This window comes from Chlorocebus sabaeus, chromosome 27, assembly GCF_047675955.1.
Source record: "Chlorocebus sabaeus isolate Y175 chromosome 27, mChlSab1.0.hap1, whole genome shotgun sequence".
In the NCBI taxonomy this organism is placed as follows: domain Eukaryota; kingdom Metazoa; phylum Chordata; class Mammalia; order Primates; family Cercopithecidae; genus Chlorocebus; species Chlorocebus sabaeus.
The window spans coordinates 24,261,439-24,285,290 of NC_132930.1; the positions used below are offsets into that span (position 1 = coordinate 24,261,439).

At 35.2% G+C, this 23,852-nt stretch overlaps 1 protein-coding gene and 1 non-coding gene across 8 annotated transcripts in view; both read right to left on the reverse strand.

Moving 5' to 3' along the window:
* The window catches only part of TBC1D19 (TBC1 domain family member 19), a 174,796-nt gene that overhangs the window by 47,824 nt on the left and 103,120 nt on the right, over nt 1–23,852 (reverse strand). For all 7 annotated transcript variants that reach the window (XM_008017700.3, XM_008017702.3, XM_073012480.1 and 4 more), the window contains one exon: nt 21,661–21,723. In XM_008017700.3, the coding sequence (XP_008015891.1) occupies nt 21,661–21,723 (63 nt within the window). The remainder of the gene's footprint in view (nt 1–21,660; nt 21,724–23,852) is intronic.
* On the reverse strand, nt 13,484–13,563 carry LOC119627764 (small nucleolar RNA SNORD74). The gene has a single exon (XR_005243997.1). It is a non-coding gene; the product is annotated as a small nucleolar RNA SNORD74 (small nucleolar RNA).

Genomic DNA, 23,852 nt, shown 5'->3' on the forward strand with positions numbered 1-23,852 from the left:
GAGCAGAATGTGTGTGATAATAGCAAATACGATAGATAATTATATTATATAGTATATTAGGTAGCAAGTGCTATGGAAACAAGATAAAGGGGAACAGAGAAAGAATGGCTGACACTTTAAAGAGGCTGTTCAGGGGAGGTTTCCTTGAGAAGGTGATACCTAATCAAATAGTGAAAGGAGCTGGGAAACTGAGCATGTGGATACATGTGCAAGAGCGTTCCAGGAGGCTTGTTAGGAGACCACTGACAGTAGCTTTCACTAAGACGGCAGCAGTATGTGGCAGACGTACGACACACCACCCAGAGAGCCTCCTCTAGGAATGAAGGACTGACTTATAGCAGCTGGTAGTGCTGTAGCAAATAACCCTCAGCAGCCAGCTCTTTTCATGGACTACCTCTGCTGAAGAGAGCTATTTTGCTCAAATATCAAGGTCACGCCCATTTCCTGAAATGGCCTACATCGGATGAAGAGGATGCAAGGGAAAAAGGTCTGAAATTCTTGTCCCCAGCTCAGGATGGGTCTGACAGTTTATCCCATCTTTAGAACTCTCTGCAGCATTGGCTGAGGGTTTCATTTAAACTATATTGCAGCTAGACTTGTCCTTATGCTCAATCTTGCTTCATTCACTGGACTTCTACATGGGTTGATTCCAAGAGCACTCCCTAATAAACCTTTGGCCTGCTGGTCTCCATCTAAATTGGCTTCCCTGGGAACCCATCTTACAACACAGTGAAAGTGGGAAAAAGTGGTCAGATTCTAAATACATTGTGAAGGCAGGGCTAACAGGAGTTACTGATAGATTGAGATGATATTTTGCAGAAAGACAGGAGTCAAGGAGAGTAACATGTGGAAGTTGAAAGTAGCAGGATGTTTGATCTCAGCAAGTGGAATGCCTTTAATAGGGAAAGTGGCAGGCAGAACAGTTTGGGAAGTGAGATCATGGGTTCATTTTTCAACATGCTAAGTTTGAGATGTCTGCAAGACACCTAAATGGAAAAATTGAAGAGGTAATTGGAGATATCTGTATGGAGTATAGAAGAAAAGTTTAAACTGAAGATATAAATTTGAGAGTTATCAACATATAGATGGTACTGAAAGCCACAAAATATGAGCTTGGTGAAATCATCAAGTGAGTGAGTTAAACTAGAGAAAAGGAGATCAAGAACTGAGACCTGAGGCATTCTAGGATATCGGAGAAAAGAGAAGGAACCAGCCTAGACAACGGAGTAGTGAGTAACCATCAAAGGTGGATTTACCATGATGCTCTATGAGTGCTGCAAGTTGCTGGGAGACACAGAGTGTCTTAGGCAAGGAAAGTAAGTCAGTGTGTAATCAGAAAGCATTTCTATGTATGTGTTTCTAGTAAACTGCTTAATAAGATCTCAGAAGAAAAAGACCTGAATCTCTATAGTTCTAATAATTTGTTACAAATTTTTCCTCATTCAAAACAAAAACACATGTTCTTATCTGGTTTTCTATTTATAATATGATACTCTCTGTCTTAAAGAAGGCCCTCCAAATTGTATAAGCTTTAGGTCCGCAAAATGCTGAATTTGCCACTGGTGACTAGAAAAATAAGAGGAAAACTAAAAAGAATGTGGTGTCTTGAAACCCAAGTGAAGAAACAGCACAAATGAATCATATGCTGTTGAGAGATCAGTTAAAAGGAGGGTGGATAATTGGTCATTGGATTTAGTTCTTGATGACCTTGACAAGAGTAGTTTCAGCTCAAGTGGTAGGAGCACCATACACAATGTTTGGTACCTGCTTTTTAAAACAAACAACGCATTAAAGAGATCTTTTCATATCAGTATATACAGAGCTGCCTCATTTTTTTCCTTTTTTTTTTTTTTTTTTTTGGTAGAGACAGGGTCTATTTATGTTGCCCAGGCTGGTCTTGAACTCTCGGGCTCAAGTAATCCTCCTGCCTCAGTCTTCCAAAGTGCTGGGATTACAGGCGTGAGCCACTGAGTTTGACCCACTGTATTCATTTTTAAAGGGCTGTATCATGTTTCACTGAATATGTATTCCATGATTTATTTAATGGGTTACTCCCCAATATATGAACATTCATTTTCAACTTTATGCTGTTTCTGACAATACCACAACAATTAGCCTTTTACTGTATCATTTTACACATATGAGTGTCTCTGTAGAACAAATACACAGGAATAGAATTGCCCAGTCACAGAGTATACGCATTGAAAAATGTGATGGCTATTTGGCTGTATATTTATATCCCTTGTTTTCTTTTTCCAGCATTTCTATATGTTTACAGTCTAAAAGGGGGCTGTGTAAGTTCAATCCCTTATGTTGCCTAACTCTATTTTCTATTACATAGTCTAAATGATTATTACTCATATTTAAAAGAGTAAGGGATTTTAATATTTTATTTGGTAAAGAGGCAGTTAACTGAATCATCTTATTAGTTCTACTGCCTTTCAGTCCAATCCCTTGAATTTTTAAATATCTATAGTTAACAATAATGTTGTGTTCTTTCTGTTATTTATTACTTTATTTTTCTTATTCCATTGTTGAGAAATTCCAAAACGATATGTTCTTTCCTTCCTTTAGTGGGAACATCTCTAGTATTTCACTAATGAGTAACATTAACTTACATTAATATCACCAATGTTGGTTTCAGATAAACACTATTATGTCAACAAAATATATTAATACTTGATTTCTAGTGTATAAAAAGTTAGTATAAAAATGAATATTAAGTTGCAGAACAAATAGTGCTAAACTGTACCCTTAGAAACGGTTAAGTCATCAATTTTATGTTGTGATTTGTTTTACTACAATTAAATTTTTTTTTAATTGATATTATCAAATACGGTCTCACATAAATTTTTGGCATCTATTAAGATAAATGTGAATTTTATTTTTTGACCTTTTAATAAATATTTTCCAATAATTAAGAAAAACCATTGGGCTCTAAAAATTCTAAATTTATAAATATTAATCTCTTCTCCTGCCAAACTTTCACATACCACTGTGGTAGGTAGCATAATGGCCCCCAAAGATGTACACATCCTAACCCCTGAAATTTGTGTGCTACCAGTTTGGATATGGTTTGTCCCTGTGAAAACTCCTGTTAAAATTTGATTCCCAATGTGGTAGTGCTGGGAGATGGGCCTGGTGGGAGGTGTCTGGGTCATGTGGGCAGATCCTTTATGAATAGCTTAAAGTATCTCTGTGGGACAGGACTAGTTGCTGTGAAAGCAGGTTGCTCCTTCTCATGTTTGGTCTCTTTGTATATACCTGCTTACCCTTCCATTTTGTGCCATGAGTACAAGCAGCATAAGACTTTCACTAGATAGGCTGTCCAATCTTAGACTATCCAGCCACCAGAATCATGAGCCAAATAAGCCTCTTTTCTCTGTAAATTACCTAGCCTCAGGTATTCTGGTACAGTCACACAAAATGTGACTTATGTGACAAATGGGATTATGCAGATGTGATTAAATAGAAGATCTTTAAATGGGGAGATTATTTAGGATTGTCTGGTTGGGCCCAATGTAACCAAGGATTCTCATACATGAAAGAGAGAAGCAGCAAGGTCAAAGTCAGAAAGAGATGTGATGATGTTCTCTGCTGGCCTTGAAGACAGAGGAAGGGGCCACAAGTCAAGGAATACAGGTGCACTCTAGGTTCTAGAAAGGGCACGAAAAACCCAGATTCTCCTCTGGAGCATCCACAGGTAACAGAGCCCTGCCAATGCCTTGATTCAAGCCCAGTGAAACCCATTTCAAATTCAACTAAATTCATGGAAGGAATAATAAACTAATAGAACCAATCAACAAATACTACAATAAACATATATAATTAGGGTAAAATAATACAACAAGAAAATATACTTACAACTTTCTACTATTGCCTAGAGGAAAAACAATTCCTAAAGAAACATTTGTATTAACTTTCCCTTAGTTTAGCAGACTCGTAGAAGCACAGTAATTTTAGAAGAAGCTCTATGATTAAATACATCTCCCTAGAGTCCCTGCTGCCCTAGAGAAGACAAGATATCTGAGACTGTTCTAAAGAAAATATTGGCAACTGTAAGGTGATAATGCCAGAAGTGGTATGTTAGACAGTACGTACTGGTGTGCAACCCTGGGATACAAGCAAAGAGCTGTCAACTCTTACTCTAATCTGAGTTGCTTTAACTTCTGAGATTCTAATTTTTGTATCTGTATGGAAATGACCGTTCAGTTATAAATCAGCTAGAAAATGGTATGATTATATGAAGATGACAATTTCAATCAAATTAACTAGAAAATCTAACCTGGATTAATTACTAATTAAGTAAAAATTAAAACTTTATGAGGATGAAGCTACACATGATAGTAATTTACTTCATTTAGAAGAGTTATAAGAAACTGAATGTGTAAGTCTGAACTATGCTAATATGGCAAAGTTATACCTAAAATGTCTACAGATAGCCACAAAAGATTTACTTTGTCCTAAAGCTTTGTTTTATTTCTGGAAAATATATTTATGGTAAATGTTTCTGAGAAATAAATTATTTTTATAATAAAAAGCACATAAGAAATGACATATGAATTGGGCAATCACTTTAATGTAAAACTATTATACAACTTTTTCATTTGTGATGCTCTTACATTTTTATCCAATCAAATTTAGAAATTTTCAAATGATAGATTTTCAAGAATCACTTTTTAAAACACTGCCCTGATACAAATTTTCAAAAACTAAAGGGCAATGTGGCTTACTAGCTTTGAAAATGTACACCCCTGGCTTGGAGTCCTGATAGCTGGATGGGCTTGGGATCTAAGCCTCTGCTTCTTCATCTATAAAAGGGGAATAAAACTACCTCCCAGGGTTGTTGTAAGAATCATCTATAAAGTGGATTCCGGGAAGATGGTGCAGTAGGAAGCACCAAGAATCTGTCTCCCCACCTAGACAAAAATTGCACTGGCAGCAACTGTCTGATGTAATTATTTTAGAACTCTGGAGTCTACTGAAGTCTTGCAACTTTTAGGATAAAGCTTGGATGGTAAATTGCAGTTAATTTTGATCAATGTCAGCTTCTAGCATAGGCACATATATGCATCCCCCACCCCAATCCCCTTGACAGGCAGGAATGCATGAGTCCCAGGAGCAGCTTACAAGCAGCTTGAAGGACCCAGAAAGGGAGAAAAGCACGCCATCCTCCAAATATTTGGTATCTGTACTCTGATTGCTTCTTCTGAACAGAAAGGTGTAAACAAAGAAGTGAGGGTGAAGACCAAAAGAAGGAAACACTGTTTTTGAACCTCCCTTGATTGTTGCAAGCCCCTTCCCCTCTGGTTGAAGTAATTTTCAGAAGATTTAAAGGAACAATGCTCTCCCTCCTGTTTATTTTCTCTTTTATTCCCTTTGGGAGCCAGAAGTTAAAGACTAGGTTATTCAAAAACAACTGTGTATATGGGGGAAATCAGAAAGTGACCACATATGCTCAAGGAAAAGTGAAGGCTAAGGAAAGACCCAAGAAGATGTTAGATTTATACCTCAGGGTGATCCTGGGCAGAAGGAGAACAAACAACATTCAAAAAAACTAAAACTAAAACAATAAAAACAACAACAAAAACCCAGGGAAGAAAAAGAATCTGATTTCCAGATATTCCACATTATTAGATTTATATGTCCCATTTTCAACAACAACAACAAAATCACAAATAATACAAAGAATTTGAAATGTACAGCCCATTTAAAGGGCCAAAAAAAAAAAAAAAAATTGACAACTGTCCTTGAAAAAGACCTGATGGCAGATCTACTATAGAAAGACTTTAAAACAACTGTCCATAGATTCTCAAAAAAGTAAATAAATGTGGAGAAAATAAAGAAAAAATATATCAGCAAAATGGAAACATCAATAAAGAAATAGCAAACCAAAAAAGAAACCAAAAGGACATTATGGAGCCGGAAGATATAATAGTAAAATAAAAACTCAGTAGAGGGATTCAAAGACAGATTTGAGCAGGTAGAAGAAAGAATCAGCAAACTTGAAGACAGGGAAATGAAAATAATTGAGTCTGTGAAATAGAAAGAAAAAAAAAATTTGAAGTTAACAGACCCATAGGAACTTATGGGACACCACCAAGCCAACCGATATGCATGGTAGGAGTCTCAGAAAGATAAGAGAAATTGAGGAAGGGGTAGAGAGAATATTTGAACAAATAATGGCTGAAAACTTCTCAAATTTGATGAAAGACATGAATATAAACATCCAAGAAGCGACACATTATAATCAAACTGTTGAAAGTCAAAGGCAAACAGACAACTTTGAAAGTTGCAAGAGAGTAGTAACTCATTAAATATAAGGGATCCTCTATACAATTATTAGAAGATTTCTCATCAGAAACTTGAGGACCACACACAATGGGCTGAAATATTCAGTGTGGTAAAAGAAAAACGCCATTAATCAAGAATCCCATATCCAGCAAACTGTCCTTCAAAAGTGAGAGAGATATTCAGACTCTCTCACATAAATGAAAGCTGAGACCTGACCTTCAAGAAATGTTCACAGGAGTCCTGCAGAGTAAAATGAAAGGATACAAGAAGTAACTAGAATCTGAGTGAAGAAATAAAGATCTTTTAAAAAAAAAACACATGGGCAATTATAAAGATAATACTATTGTAACAAAAGTTTGTAACTCCACTTTTTGTTTTCTGTATGATTTAAGAAACTCATATATTTGAAAAGTCACTGTTTAAAAATCAGTATTATTGTAACTTTGAATTGCAACTCCACATTTTGTTTTCTACATAATTTAAGAAATCAGTGCATTTAAAAGAATTTCTGATTTCAGGGTTTGTGTATGCACTGTACACAGATGTAACATTGTGATGTCATCAACCAAAAAGTGCGAGGATAGAGCTGTAAATTAATACAAAATTTGTATGTTATTGAAGTTAAATTGGTACTAATTTAAACTAGAGTGTTATAATTTTAGGTTGTTAAATATAATCTCCATGGGAACCACAAAGAAAATAGCTATGGAGTATACACAAAACAGAAGAGAAAATGAGAAAGAAATGTAAATATTTCATTACACACACACACACACACCACCCAACTAAACCCAAAAGAAGACAGTAATACAGAAAATGAGAGGCATAAAAGCTATAAGACATATAGAAAACAAATAGAAAAATGAGAGAAATATCTCATCAGTAATTACTTTAAATGTAAATGTATTAAATTCTCCAATCAAAAGACAGGTTGGCAGAATAAATTTAAAAATATAAAACCTACACGTGATCTATAAGAGATTCATTTTAGATCTAAATACATAAATATATTAAAAATTAAAGGATGGAAAAAGATACTGCATGCAAATAGTAACCAAAAGAGAGCAAGGTGACTATACTTACATCACACAAAATAGACTTTAAATTAAAAAAGTTATGGGAGACAAAAAGTCATTATATATTAATAAAAGTTTCAATACAGCAAGAAGATATAACAGCTATAAATATTTATGTACCTATAACAGACTTGAAAATGTATGAAGCAAAAACTGACAAAAAATGAAGGGAGATATAGACAATTCTAGAATAACAGTGGACTTCAATACCCTATTCTCAATGATGGATAGAACCACTAGACAGGAAATAAGGAAACAAAGGATTTACATGATAAACCAACCAGAACTAACAATATACTGAACACTTTACCCAAGAACTACGGCATACACATTCTACGTAAATGCACATGGGACATTTTCCAGATAGATCATATATTAGGTCACAAATTAAGTTTGAATAGATTTTTTAAAAATAGAGATGATACAAAGTAGTTTCTCTGACCACAGAGATAGAGGTAGAAATCAGTAACAGAAGGAAAACTGGAAAATTCACAAATTTATGGAAACTAAACAACACAGTCTTAAACAGCCAATGGATTAAAGAAGAAATTATAAGAGAAATTAGAAATACTTAGAGACAAATGACAAAATCATGACATATTAAAACTTACGGGACTCAGTGAAAGTGATGTTAAGTGGAAAATTTATAGCTACAGAGGCTTAGATTAAAAAAAAAGAAAGGTTTCAAATCAACAGCTAACTTTGCAACTTCAGGAACAGGAAAAAGTGGGCAAACTAGGCTGGAAGCTAGCAGAAGAAAGAAAATAAAAAATAAGAAGTAGAGTAGAGATAAATGAAATAGAGAATAGGAAAACAATAGAGATAATAACTGAAACCAAAAGTTGGCTTTTCAAAAACATCAACAAAATTAAAAAACCTTGAGCTAGATGGACTAAGAAAAGAGAATACTCAAATTATTACAATAAGAAATGAAACTGTGAACATTACTACTGACTCTACAGAAATAAAAAGGATTATAAGAGTACAATGACCAATTGTACACCAACAAATTGCATAACCTAGATAAAATGAACATATTTCTAGAAACACAAAATCAACCAAGACAAAATCACAAAAAAATAGAAAATCTGAACAGATCTGTAAGTAGTAAAAATATTAATCAATAATCAAAACTGACAAAGAAAAGCCTTGGTCCTGATGGCTTCACTGGTGAATGCTACCAAACATTTAAAGAAGAACTAACACCAGTGTTTCTCAAACTTTTCAAAAAATTGAGCTGGGCATGGTAATGTGCAACTATAGTCCCAGCTACTCAGAGAGTTGAGGCAGGAGAATTGCTTGAGGCCAGGAGTCCAAGGGTACAGTGCACACACTATGATCAAGCCTGTGAATAGTCACTGCACTCCAGCCTGGGCAACATAGGGAGATCCTGTCTTTCAAACAAACAAACAAAACAAAACAAAACAAAACAAAAACTCTCCCGCACAAAGTAGAAAACACTTATTAATTCATTCTATGAGGCCAGCATTACCTTGATATCAACACCAAAGACACTACAAGAAAATAAAACCACAGACCAATATCCCTTAGAAAAGTCAATGGGAAAATAATTGACAAAATACTAGCAAACCAAATTCAGCAGAATATTAAGAGAATTATACACAATGACTTAGTGTGATTTATTCTTGGAATGGTTCAACATATAACAGTGGATCACTGTAATACACTATACTAACAGAATGAAGTGAAAAAAGTCACATGATCATCTCAATTGATGTTAAAAAAAAAGCATTTGACAAAATTCTAAACCCTTTCATGATAAAAATATTCAACATACCTCAATATAATAAAAGCTGTATATGAAAATGCTACAGTGAACATCATACTCCATGGTGGATGACTGAAAGCTTTTCATCTAAAATCAGAAACAAAGTAAGGATGCCTGCTTTTGCTACTTTTATCCAACATGCTGGAAATTCTAGCCAAAGTAATTAGGCAAGAAAAAAATAAAAGAAATCCAAGTTATAAAGGAAGAAGTACAATTATCTTTGTTCACAGGTGATATGATCCTATATGTAGAAAATCCTAAAACTCCCACAACAGACTGCTGGAACTAATAAATTAATTCCATACAGTAGCAAGGTACAAAGTCAACACAAAAAAATCAGTTGCATTTCTATACACTAACAATGAACAATCTGAAAAAAAAAATTCACATACAATAACATTAAAAAGAATAAACTACTGGGCTGGGCACAGTGGCTTACACCTGTAATCCTAGCACTTTGGGAGGCTGAGGTGGGCGGATCATGAGGTCAGGAGATCAAGACCATCCTGGCTAACACAGCAAAACCCCATCTCTACTAAAAGTACAAAAAATTAGCTGGGCATGGTGGCGGGTGCCTATAGTTCCAGCTACTCGGAAGGCTGAGGCAGGAGAATGGCATGAACCCTGGAGACAGAGCTTGCAGTGAGCTGAGATCGCGCCACTGCACTCCAGCCTGGGCAACAGAGCAAGACTCCGTCTCAAAAAAAAAAAAAAAAGAATAAACTACTTAGGAATTAAATTCACCATGGAGGACTTGTATAATAAAAACTATAAAACAATGCTGAAAGAAACTAAGAAAGACATAAATGAAAAGGTATTTCATCTTCATGAATTGGAAGACTTAATACTGTTAAGGCAATACTACCTAAAGTGATCTACAAGCTCAATGCAATCCCTATCAAAATCCCAGTGATATATTTTGCAAAAATAGAAAAACCCATCCTGAAATGTAGACGAAATCTCAAGAAACCCCAAATAGCCAAAACAATCTTGAAAAAAGAAGAACATATCTGAAAGATTCCTACTTCTTCCAGATTTAAAAACTTACTAGAAAGTTTTAATAATCAAAACAGTGTGCTACTGGCATAAAGACAGATGTACAGACAAACAGAATAGAACAGAACTAGAAATAAAATCTTGAATATATGGTCAAATGATTTACAACAAGGGTTTGTGCTAGTCCTTTCTCCCACTACCATTGAATGGGAAAAAGTGCAGTCTTCCAACAAATGCTAGGAAAACTGGATATCTATACGCAAAAGAATGAAGTTGGACCTTTATCTAACACCATATCCAAAAATTAAGTCAAAATGGATTAAAGACCTAAATGCAAGTTCTAAAACTATAAAACTCATAGAAGAAAACATAGTGCAAAATCTTCACAACATTGGATTTGGTGATCTCTTGGATATGATACCAAAGGCACAGGTGATAACAAAAATAGGCAAACTAGACTTCATGAAAATTTTAAAAATTTGTGCATCAAAAGACACTATCAATAGAGTAAAAAGTCAACTCACAAATGGGAGAAAATATTTACAAATCACATTTTCAATAAGAAATTAATAACCAGAATATTTACAGATCTCTTAAGACTCAACAATAACAACAACAAAAAACAAGTTGATCCAAAAATGGGCAAAGGACTTGAATAGACATTTTTTTCCTAGGTAGACATAAAATGGCTAATGAGCACAAGAAAAGATGCTCAATATCATTAATCATTAGGGAAATGCAAATGAAAACTATAATAAGATAACATAATTTCATACCCATCAGGATGGCTACTCAAAAAGAGAGAAAGTAACAAGTTGGCGATGATGTGGAGTAACTAGAACCTTTGTACACTATTGCTGGAATATAAAATGGTATAGTCACTATGGAAAACAGTATGGTAGTTCCTCAAAAAGTTGAAATAAAATTCATTTCTTATAATATTATATTTCTATTCTGAAGCCATCACTGAGTTCTGCACCACTCCCAGAATTTATTTTCCCTTTATCTATATTTGCATAGAATTTATATATATTTCTATTGGTGGATTTATCAAATTATAACTATGAATTTGTCTTTCTCTTCATTTTTCACTAAGTTGTGAGCTTAATAAATATCTTCTTTTGCTAGCACTTAACACAGTGCCTATATCAGAACATACACTAAATAATCTAACTAGATACATGAACAAAGAATATCTGATGCATCTGGACCTTTTAAATTCCATTCAATAGCGTTAAAATATCTATAACTATGTCACACTTCAGTACCTCAGGACTACTACTCAGTATATGCCAGATAAACCAAGCACATGATGGAAGATTTGTCATATAACAGAAAGAGTAAATCTTCATGTCTTCCCTTTTACTACATACGAATTCCTTCCTATGAATATTTTATATACTTTGGACAATATGTTAACTCACGTAGTTTGTGAAAATTCCATTCAGTATTGGAGTCTGAAAATGGTATTGTCAAACTACTCACTTTACTTCCATTAAATAAGAATTGTCTTCTGTTTGAATACATTTTGAAACTCTGACATAATTTAAAACTTACAACACTTAAAAGTGGGTACTTTAAGAATTTCATGCAAAATAAAAACTAACTTAACACTGGAATACTAAAGGCTTATTACTAAAAACATTATCTCTATAATACTCAGCATTGTTGCCAATAAAATTTAGGTAACAGGCCGGGTGCGGTGGCTCATGCCTGTAATCCCTGCACTTTGAGAAGTCGAGATGGGCGGATCACGAGGTCAGGAGATCGAGACCATCCTGGCTAACACTGTGAAACCCCGTCTCTACTAAAAATACAAAAAATTAGCTGGGCGCGGTGGCGGGTGCCTGTAGTCCCAGCTACACTGGAGGCTGAGGCAGGAGAATGGCGTGAACCTGGGGGGCAGAGCTTGCAGTGAGTGGAGATCGCGCCACTGCACTCCAGCCTGGGCACAGAGCGAGACTCCATCTCAAAAAAAAAAAAAAAAAAATTTAGGTAACATTAACATGAGGTACTTGGGAACAAGTGCCTGCATATTCTTGTAACATAGGCCCAGATTTTCTTTAAAGAAGGATTATTGGATATTTTCTCATCTGTATGTAAACACAGCAACGCCACATGACATCTAATTTTGCAGTGTAGTCACAAAATCCAATAAATGGGCTATGACCAAGAACATGGCCAGGAACACTAAATTTGCTATTCACTGGCGATTTTCCTATACAGCAAGAGTTGCTAGGCAGCTTTGCTAAAGGAATGTCTGTAATTAATGATAAGAACAGGCTTTCTTCTGTCTTATTACACACATACACACACACACACACACACACACACAATTTTTTCTGAGAGGAAGAAACAGAACTCAATTTCTGAAAACAGAATATTTACAATGCATAAAATTACATACGTTTTTATGAGTTAAAATATATTTCTAATAATTCAAACTAATTGTAAAATGAAAAACTAAAAAGTATCACCATGAAAGTGTTTTCTTAGTAATTATCCATATAAGGAAAATGTATTTTTATATAATTCCCAAAGAGAGATGCTTAGATGTTGTAATCATCCATCTATTTATGTCATGGGGATAGAGATCCACATTAAAGCTTATTTAGACAGATGAATGGATAAAGAAAATGTAGTACATACAATACAATGGAATATTATTCAGTCAATATAAAGAAGAAAATGAGTTACATGAGGCAATGTGATCCTGGAGAACATTATATTAAATGAAATAAGGCAGTCACAGAAGAACAAATACTACATGATTCTACTATATGAGGTATCTAAAACAGTCAAACATATAGCAGCAATTGAATGGTGACTGCTGGGCCTAGGGGGCAGGGGGAATATGGAGCTGCTATTCAATCAGTATAATGTTTCTGCCATGGGAGATGACTGAATTCTAAAGATCTGCTGTACAGCACTGTGCCTATAATTAATAATACTATACTGTACACTTAAAAAGGTATTAAGAGGATAGACCTTGTGATAAGTGTTCTTACTACAGCATTTAACAGAGGCTTATTTAATGATTTCCAAAGTACTAAAAGCAGGAGAAGTCATGAGACCTATGACTGAAAAAATTATGTAAAATCTAAAAAAAATACAATTTGGACTAAAATATTAATAGAAATGGAAAATAAAGGTTAAAGCATACTCTTATAGCACTTACTGTTTGTGATACTGATTTAGCACCTAATGCTTTACATAAACACTTTAAAACAATTTCAGAATATTTTGTATGTTCATGTCCTGCCCCCTTAACTAGAATGTAAGCCCATCAAAGGTGATATCATTTATACATAGTATAAGGATCAATATTTTTTTTCTATCAGAGTCACTGGCATTCATCAACACTCTCAGATGTCCCCACCAACACAGGTTTCATCAGAGGTGGATCAATAAATATTTACTGATGCTCATTCTGCTTTTTCTCAAAATATGCATCCACTTATTAGTTCAGTTACTTACAAGTTTTCTTAGAAGTTTTCTCACATATAAGTCACTTACATGTGGAAAAGATAAAAATGAATGTTCCCTTAAGGGTAACTTAAGGGTTAGTTCTGGCATTATTTGGAGAACTTGTTACTGCTCTCACTGAAAACAGATACCCTCACTGATTCTGTTTACCAAATGAGGCAGATTTGTTACCTGTCAAGCCCCTTTTTACCACCACCAAAGAGGCTTTGTAGTTGTAACTTAAAAATGGCAATCCTCTTATCTCTGGTGACCAAATGGTACAAACTTGTCAAATGTACACTCTCTCTACCCACACACTGAAGTAGAATAGTCACAGATTACTATGAGTCATGCCATTATTGGTCTTTGGCTGATATTATAATTTATGTGTTCATATGTTTGGTGTCACAACAGTTTCATGTTCTGGATCAAAATGGCATAAGAAGGACCAAAAGCTTTTAGGGAGTTGGTCAACTTTTTGTCAAGTGGTAGATATTTAGTTTATGTGGTTTTGTTTGTTTTATATCTTTGTGTGACATTAACTAATCTGTTTATGAGTCAGTTCATAAAAAAGGATTCATTACAACTATACTAAAATCTAAGGAAATCTAGAGCCCCATAAAATGACGGTAAAATATCCATTAGCCTATAAATTACTAATATTAAGCTTTTAGATAAAAGAAGAAAGCTTCCTTCTCAATAATGAAAAAGATAACCCCATCAATGAAAACAAGTACATGAGGTTAAGGAAAATTTTTACTCAGTATCTGTAGCACACTAGGCATTGGAATTAACAATAAGGACCAAAACAATTAAGAATTTACCTGGGAGAGACAATTATAAAATAATCAAATAAACTATGATAAGTACTACAAACAAAAAGTATGGAAAGTACTACATGGCACTTTAAAAGCACATATTAGATAGCCATGGCTTTGTGTGTGTTTGTGCAGGTGAGTGAGGGGTTAGTCAGGGAAGGTGTATCTGAGTAAATGATTATTTCTTTAAGCATGGTTTCCTTTGGGTCTCTGAATATATTTATAATGACTGCTTTGAAGTTTTTGTCTGTTAAGTCCAAAATTGAGAAACGAAGTAAAAATAGGAGTTTACTAGATAAAGAGAGGAGGAGAACAGTCTTGCTTATAAAAGGAACTGCAGGTCTTATGGCCCTGAGGTAGAAAGGAGTATAGTGAACTTAAGAAGTTAAAGATGAGGATAGCTGGAATACAGAACGCCAGAGTGTCAGGCAGAGAAGTGAACAATTCATCTGGAGAGGTGGGCCAGGTAATGCAGGGTCATGTAGACTCTTGTGAAAAATTTGGGTCTTTTGGTTTTAATCAAACAAGTGACATGAATTGATTGGTGTTTTTAAAAGACCACTCTGACTTTACTGTAGAACATGGATTAAAGGTGGGGTGGCCAGCATTCAGCAAGAGAGATAAATAGGAAGGTCAATTTAGTTTTTAGTAATAGTAAAGAAATGTAATAAAACACCCACAGATTAAAGACAATAAAGCTATTCTTTCTTTAGGACAAAACCAATAGAATTTTCCTGCATAACAAATTATAAAACTTTCGACAGATAACATTCCAGTAACTAATAACTCTTGAGATAAAAGAATTTTAAAATCCACATTTAAAAAGAACAAACAATCTGTAATCAATACTTTTATGGAAAAATTTAATCATTTCTTTTATGGCAAATCACATAAACTTTTTTTGTACCTCTGAGATCTGCATAAAGACAGTTTAGTCTAAACTCTCAGCTGAATGATAAGAATATGAAAGCCCATGGAGGTCTGGTGAACTGCCTAAGGCCGCAAACATATTTGAGGACAGAACTACTGAAACATGAGCTAAATAAAAGAAAAAAAATATTTATTTCAGCACTTTTGAGATTCTTTCATCACCTTTGGCTTTTGACAGTTTGACTATGATATGTCTGGGTATGGATATCTGTGGTTATTCTACTTTGAGTTTGTTGAGTTTCTTAGATGTGTAGATTAATGTTTTTCATCAAATTTGAGACATTTTCAGCCATTCTTTCTTCAAATACATCTGCTCCTTTGAGACATTTTCAGCCATTCTTTCTTCAAATACATCTGCTCCTTTCTCTCTCTCCTCTCCTTCTGATACTCCTGTTATAAATTTGTTCGTGAGAATGTTGTCCTAAACTTCTCTGAGGCTCTGTTTGTTATTTTCTTTGTTCTTTGAATGACATAATTTCTCTTGATGTCTTCCAAGTTCACTGATTCTTCTCTGCTTTTTCAAATATACTTTTGAGTCCTTCCAATAAAATTTTCATTTCAATTATTGTAGTTTTCAACTCCAGAATTTCGGTTTGGTACTTTAAAAATGTAATTTCTATCTCTTTAAAACCTTCTGTATTAGAGGAGACATTGTCATCACACCTTACTTTACCTTTTCTTTTTTTTTTTTTCTTTTTTTAGACCAGGTCTCACCTGTCATCTAGGCTGGAGTGTAGTGGCATAATCACAGCTCACTGCAGCCTTGACCTCCCGGGCAAAAGTGATCCTCGCATCTCAGCCTCCTGAGTAGCAGGGACAACAGGCACATGCCACTACACCCAGCTAACTTTTTTTCTATTTTATAGAGACAAGGTTTTGCCATGTTGCCTAGGCTGGTCCCAAACTCCTGGGCTCAAGCGACTGTCCTGCCTCAGCTTCCCAAAATGCTATGATTACAGGTGTGAGCCACTGCATCTGGCCTTACTTTACTTCTTTAAGCATAGCTTCCTTTAGTTCTTTGAATATATTTATAATGGCTGCTTTGAAGTTTTGGTTGGTTAAGTACAACATCTAGGCCATCTTACAAGCAGCTGGAGCTCATGATTGTTATTTGCTTATTTGTTTAGTGACTTGGTCGAAATATTTCATTTAAGTCTGTTTCTCCCAAAGTATGAAGCTTCTGATGTACCTCAGAGTATGCAGCCTTGAGCATACATACAATCATCCTTCAGTGACACTGGCTTTAGCAGCGTTCTTCTCTCTTTTTTTTTTTTTTTTTTTTTGAGACAGTCTTGCTCAGTCACCCCGGCTAAAGTGCAGTGGTGCAATCTTGGCTCACCGCAACCTCTACCTCCTGGGTTCAAGCGATTCTCCTGCCTCAGCCTCCTGAGTATCTGGGACTACAGGCACGCACCACCAAGCCCAGCTAACTTAGCAGGGCTCTTGGTCTCTTCCCATGATCTCTGTGTTAAGCTTTCTGTCTTTCTCGACATCACAGCCAGATATTAGTTTCCTCTAATTGCCAGCTGATTATTCTACTGTTTTCAACAATGTCCTCATGCATAAATTGTACCACAGTCTGATTCAATTAAATGTAGGGTCCTTCGTGAGGTCATTTTTGAGGCCAGTCTTTGAGGTTTGTCCTATCCCATCAGGACTCCTCCTAGCTATCTCTGTCTCTGGCTTTCTCTGGTAAACCAGCTGCTATGCTTTTAGCTTGTTACTCTTAATTCTTAAGTGTTTACCATTAAAATCTTAATTGCTCAGAGCCCCACTACGTTGGAACTTTCCCGTACTCCATATAAAGTTAGTTCTTTGAGGAGAGCTTCAGAGTTACTGTTGCTAAGGCTGTCTCCCATTCTGGCCAAAATCTCTGAGTCATTGCCCTGGAGCCAGGTTGGGGATAGTGGCCTACTTCTCTTGGAGTGACACTTCTGCTTTGTGAGAAAGACACTGGTGAGGGTGGCAGCCTCTGGTCTTCTCAGCTTGTCTTTCTGATGTGGAACCTCTCTCCCCTCTATAAACAAAATGAGGTGAAAGCAGTTGAGGGCGTAGTATTTTTGGCCTGCTGAGTGGAGTCAGAGCTTTTGGACCAGATGTCTGCCCTATGGGAAGGAATCTGACAACTTCCTGATGGTACTCTCTAGAATTTAGCATCTGCAACATGGAGCTGAGGGAGATAAGAAATACTGGCCATCTGCCCCTCCTACGGAGATACTTAGCCCTTGACTAGAAGCTGGAGGGAAACGGAGCCCCATCTTCCTGGCCACACATGACTGAACTGAAGCTTCTGTTACGCTAATCTGGGGGTGAGGGGAGGCAAAAAGCAGCTCATGACTCCAGGGCCACAAATTATTTTTACCGAGATTTAGTAGCTTTTCTCAAATAAATGTTTTCTTGTTTGCTGACTTTTCATGTAACCTTAGGATAATTACCAGAGACTTTAAATACTTTAAAAAAAATAGTTTTCACTAGTTACGGTTTCCTGCTGAGGATGGTTCTGTGGAGTTTCTCTCAGACCACCATTTAGGAACTGATAATTCCCACTCTGTATTTCTGAAGTACAGAGGTTACTGGCAAACTAGTATTATTGTATAAGTGAATAATTAATTTTATTTATATAGGCATACCTTGGAGATATTGCAGGTTCAGTTCCAGACTACCACAATAAAGTGAGTATCGTAATAAAGCAAATCACGCAAATGTTCTGTTTTCTCAGCATGTATAAAAGCTATGTTTATACTACACTATAGTCTACTAACTACAACAGCATATGCCCAAAAATATACATGCCATAATTTAAAAATAATTTATTGCTGAAAAAAGTGCTAATGACCATCTGAATCTTCAGCAGGCTGTAATCTTGCTGTTGGTAGAGGGTCTTGCCTCAATGTGTATGGCTGCTGACTGATTCAGTGTGGTGGCTGCTGAACATTGGGGCAGCTGTGGCAGTTTCTTAAAATAAAACAATAAAGTTTGTTGAATTGATAGGCTCTTCCTTTAGCAAAATATTTCTCTGTTTGTTGGCACTTTACCCACAGTAGAACTTTCAAAATTGGAGTCAATTCTCTTGAACCCTGCTGTTGTTTTACTAAGTAATAATGTAAACACTTTGTTGTCATTCCAACAATGTGTCCAGTAGCTTCACCAAGAGTAGAGTCTATCTCAAGAAATTACTTTATTTGTTTATCCTCAAGAGGCAACTCTTCATTCATTTAAGTTTTATGATGAGATTGAAGCAAATTCAGTCACATATTGAGGCTCTACTTCTAATTCCAATTATCTTGCTTTTTCCACCACAGTGACCATTACTTCCTCCACTGAAGTCTTGAACCCCTCAAGGTTATCCATTAAGGTTACAACCAACTTCTTCCAAACTCCTTTTCATGTTGATATTTTGACCTCCTCTCATGAATCCCAAATGTTCTTAATGGCATTTAGATTGGTGAATCCTTTCCAGAAGCTTTCAATTTACTTTTTCCAGATCCATCAGAGGAATCACTATCTATGACAGTATATAGCCTTACAAAATGTATTTCTTAAATAAGACTTGAAAGTCAAAATGACTCCCTTACCCATGGGCTGCAGAATGGATGTTGTGTTAGCAGGCATGAAACCAACATTTATCTCTTTGCACATCTGGATCGGAGCTTTTGGGTGACTATGTGCATTGTCAATGAAGTAATATTTTGAAAGGAATTTTTTTTTCTGAATAGTAGGCTTCAACAATATGTTTACAATATTAGGTAGACCATGCTGTTAACAGATGTGCTGTCATCTAGGTTTTCTTGTTCCATTTATAGAGCACAGGCAGAGTAGATTAAGCATATTTCTTAAGGGCCCAAGGATTTTTGAAATGGTAAACAAGCACTGGCTTCAACCTAAAGGTACCAGCTGTATTAGCCCCTAACAACAGAGTCAGCATATCCTTTGAAGCTTTGAAGTCAAACACTGACTTCTCCTCTCCAGCTATGAAAGTTCTAGACGGCATTTTCTTCCAATGGAAAGCTGTTTCACCTACACTGAAAAATCTGTTCTTTAGTGCAGCCACCTTTATCAATGATCTGTGCTAGACAGAGATAATTTGCTGTAGCTGCTACATCAACACTTGCTGCTTCACCTTGCACTTTTTAAATTATGGAGATGGCATTTTTCCTTAAATCACATAAACCAACCTTTGCTAGCTTTCAATTATTCTTCTCCAGCTTCCTCTCCTCTCTCAGCCTTGATAAAGTTGAAGAGAGTTAGGGCCTTGCTCTGGATTTGGCTTTGGTTTAGGGGGATGTCATGACTAGTTTGATCTTCTATTCAGACTACTAAAACTTTCTCCATATCAGCAACAAGGCTGTTTTCCTTTCTTACCACTCATGTGTTCACGAGAGTAACACTTTTAATTTCCTTCAAAAACTTTTCCTTTATATTTACAAGTTGGCTGTTTGGTGCAAGAGGCCTAGCTTTTGGCTTATCTTGGCTTTGGGCATGCCGTCCTCACTAAGCATAATCATCTCTGGCTTTTGATTTAAAGTCAGAGACATGTAACTTCGTAACTTCCTTTTACTTCAACATTTCAAGGCCACCGTAGGGTTATTCTTGGCCTAATTTCAATATTGTTGTGTCTCAGGGTCTAGAAAGGCTTGAGGAAAGGGAGATAAATGGGTAATGGCCAGTTGGTAGAACAATCAGAACACATACATTTATCAATTAAGTTTGCCATCTTAAGGGTGTAGTTTGTGGCATTCCAAAACAATTACAGTAGTAACATCAAAGATCACTAATCACAGATTACTAAATCAGATATAATAATAAAGTTTGAAATATTGTAAAGAATTACCAAAATGTGACACAGAAATATGAAAAAAGCTCATGCTGTTGAAAAAAATGGTGCTGATAGACTTGCTCAATGCAGGGCTGCCACAAACCTTCAATTTGTAAAAATAATAATATCTGTGAAACACAATAAAGCACAATAAAGTGAGATATACCTGTATATTCAAAAATTTACTGAGTACTAAGAATTAGATACAGGGCTACATATTAGCTACCTAAACAAACTTTTAGAAGAAGATTTTTGGGCCGAGACGGGCGGATCACGAGGTCAGGAGATCGAGACCATCCTGGCTAACACGGTGAAACCCCGTCTCTACTAAAAATACAAAAAACTAGCCGGGCGAGGTGGCGGGCGCCTGTAGTCCCAGCTACTCCGGAGGCTGAGGCAGGAGAATGGCGTAAACCCGGGAGGCGGAGCTTGCAGTGAGCTGAGATCTGGCCACTGCACTCCAGCCTGGGCGACAGAGCGAGACTCCGTCTCAAAAAAAAAAAAAAAAAAAAAAAAAAGAAGAAGATTTTTGTATTCTCTAACTTTTAATTAATAACTAACTTTATATTAAAATGGAATTGTAAGTCTACTATTTTTAAAAATTTTTAATTATGCATTTGAAATCACAGAATCTCTTAAAATTGTTTCTGGGGTTATTTAAAATTTTAAGTTTATAAATAAATCTTATAAAGTCTTTATACTTTAGCTCTTGGAACATATCATAAATCTTCTTGACAGATGCTTATTTAACTTTATCTTCTCTCTTAAACATATATACACCACAACACCATTATCAAACGAAAACCTGCTCATACAAACAGCGGTGACCAACTTACATTTAATCGAGCAGAAATTGCTGTGTAGAATATATGTATTTCCTCTATGACATTTGTATTGACATTCATTCAAAATCAAATTATTAATATGTACGTATAATCTTTTAAAAAAGAACATCATATAGGCAATTCTATATAAATTACATTTCTATTTATGATAAACGATTTTATCCTAGTAGATGTGAAAAAGTAAGAATCCAGGCATCCACAATATTAGCAAATGAAATGATCAAAGGATAATCATGACACTCTAAATTTATTTTGAAACATTATTTATTCAATATCTTTAATTTTAAAAATATAATGCAAAATGCTTTCTCCAAACATCTTGGAATGGCTTAAATATGAATTTGACATCTGATTTAAGCATCTGTGCCAATAACAAAGATAGAAAACTTACCTGCCAATACCTCCTTGTTGTACCACATATGACAAAAAGAAACAATTGGGAACTGTTATTCTCCTATCTAATTTCACAGTAAAATCAAAAGGTAATCTTATCCCAAACTTAGAACATTTCATCTGACAAGCATGCCATGGATTACAAAAGGATTTAGTCAACAACAGAGATATCTCCTAAAGTATCATGATTTAGAGAAACTAAAACAAGAACACTATATATTTTAATTTTTAAACTTACCTGATATAAATAATCTTCAAATACAAAATAATAATCATCATTGCTTGCTGTCAACTTCACATCCTATAATTAAAAGTAGACAGTACTGAAAAGAACCCAAATGGATCTGTCTGTAGTAGTAAGGCATACAATCAGTATTTAGAAGCATTACCAAAATAAATTTATTATTTTATTGTGATTAGATTAGATTTTACCATTGCTATATTTACTGAACTAATATATGTGACACATTATTTGACCTCGAATTCCTCATTTAAGGTCCCATTAGTAATTCTTTAATATTTATTTCAATTTTATCTCCTTTTAATCTAATATTTAGATGGCTTAAAGCTAGAAAAGAAAAGTGGATGCAAGCATAACATCCAGAAGCAATCATAACAATCTAGCCCCAAATTACTGTTCCAATATCACTGTTGAAATCCACATTCTTGCCATTCCCACAAAAGACCAAATATCTTCCATGCCTTTGTGATTATTCACTTGCAAGTCACCACTTGTTAGTGAGAGAGCAGGAACACTGATTTTCTGCATTATGAGTTTAAGGGCCAGTTCATTGACTTCCCCTGGATAGCATATTAGTTTCCTTCTTTAAATATATTCCTATTCTCACTTTCTGATTTGAGTCTACCTTAATGATTTCTATGAGTCTCCCTATGAGACTTTAGCCACTTTGAGCTCAAATGTCTTAAATGTTTTTTGTATATGTAGTACAACCACAGTGCTTAGCACCTAAATACCCAATACATGTTTGATGAGTAAAAATAAAAATGATAAAATTATTAATAGAAATTAATTATATTTTCCTGTAATATAATTCATCAGTATATAGGTACCCCTCTCCAATAACAAGCAAACAAATGAACAAAAGTCTAGAAAAACAAACTAAAACATTCCCCCAGGATTGTTTCTGAGTATTAGGTCCAGAGTTGGAACTTGCTGCTTGTGTGCTTTGGTGTAAAGAACATGAAATTCCAACAGATTTAACTAAGATTTGAAATCAGTTCCACTACTTTTAGCTGTATAACTTTGGTCAGTAACTCTGAGCCTAATCTCTATATATGTAAATGAGGATACCACCGCCTACTTCAGAAAGGATAGGTGAATGTCTAGCACAGTATCAGATAAAGAGTAGATATCCAGAAAGCTTTTTTAAAAAAATTCACCAAAAGTCCTTTTACTTATAATAGTGTTCATCTATTTATAAGTAAATATACATCTCAAACCTTACATGTAACCAAAAACTCCAGTTGTAAACTACACTATGCTTTTAAACCCAATATATAATCAATTCAACAAGTACTGATTGGCTGGGATGAAGGATACGAAAATCAAAACTTCAACAAACAAACAAAAAAGAAGACAAACAAAAAAATGTTTATCATCAAGAAGCCTACAATTTCACTGGTGAGATAGTAAAAACATGGGAAAATCACAAAGAAATGCTACAAAAATCCATGGTCAAATAGTTCAAATGGTCTACAAAATTCAACTAGGCTGTTGAGCCAAGTAGTAATCAGGGGAGGATGGAAAGAGTCATAGATGACTCTGGGGGTAGCGAATGTGTGCTAAGTCTGAAAAAACCGTAATGACACAGATTAAGGAGAAAGAAATGGTCCAGCTTTCTATGTCAGAAGACAACCTAGACAAAAGTAGAGATCATGCATTCTCAGCAGGGGGACACTATTGCCTTTGGGGGCATGAAAACTGGTTCTTGGAGGTCAACAAATTTTACATATTACAATGATATGTGGCAGACCAGAGCTCACCCCTACCCACCCAAATCTTATTTTTTGTTATTTACTTTTTCTTATTAGAGATAAGTTAATTAATCTTTCTCTCCAGGAGCGTGATAATGAAGAAAGGTTGAAAAACACTAGTATAAATTATCAGATTATAGTAAATGGTTGAAAACTATAGAATACATGGATACAAGGCAAGTTTGTTAAAAAAAAAAAAAAAAAAAAAAAAAGAACCATTTAATAAATTAGCCTAGGGAGGGTTCGATGATGTTCCATACTCACAACATCATTGGCTCAGAACATCTATGACTTTCTATCCTCCCCGATTGCTACTTTGCTCAACAGCCTGGTTGAATTTTGTAGACTGTTTGAGCTATTTGATCACGGATTTTGTAACATTGCCTTGTTCCATTCATTCCTTTAACCTTTAAAAGAATTCCACCTTGTTTTCAG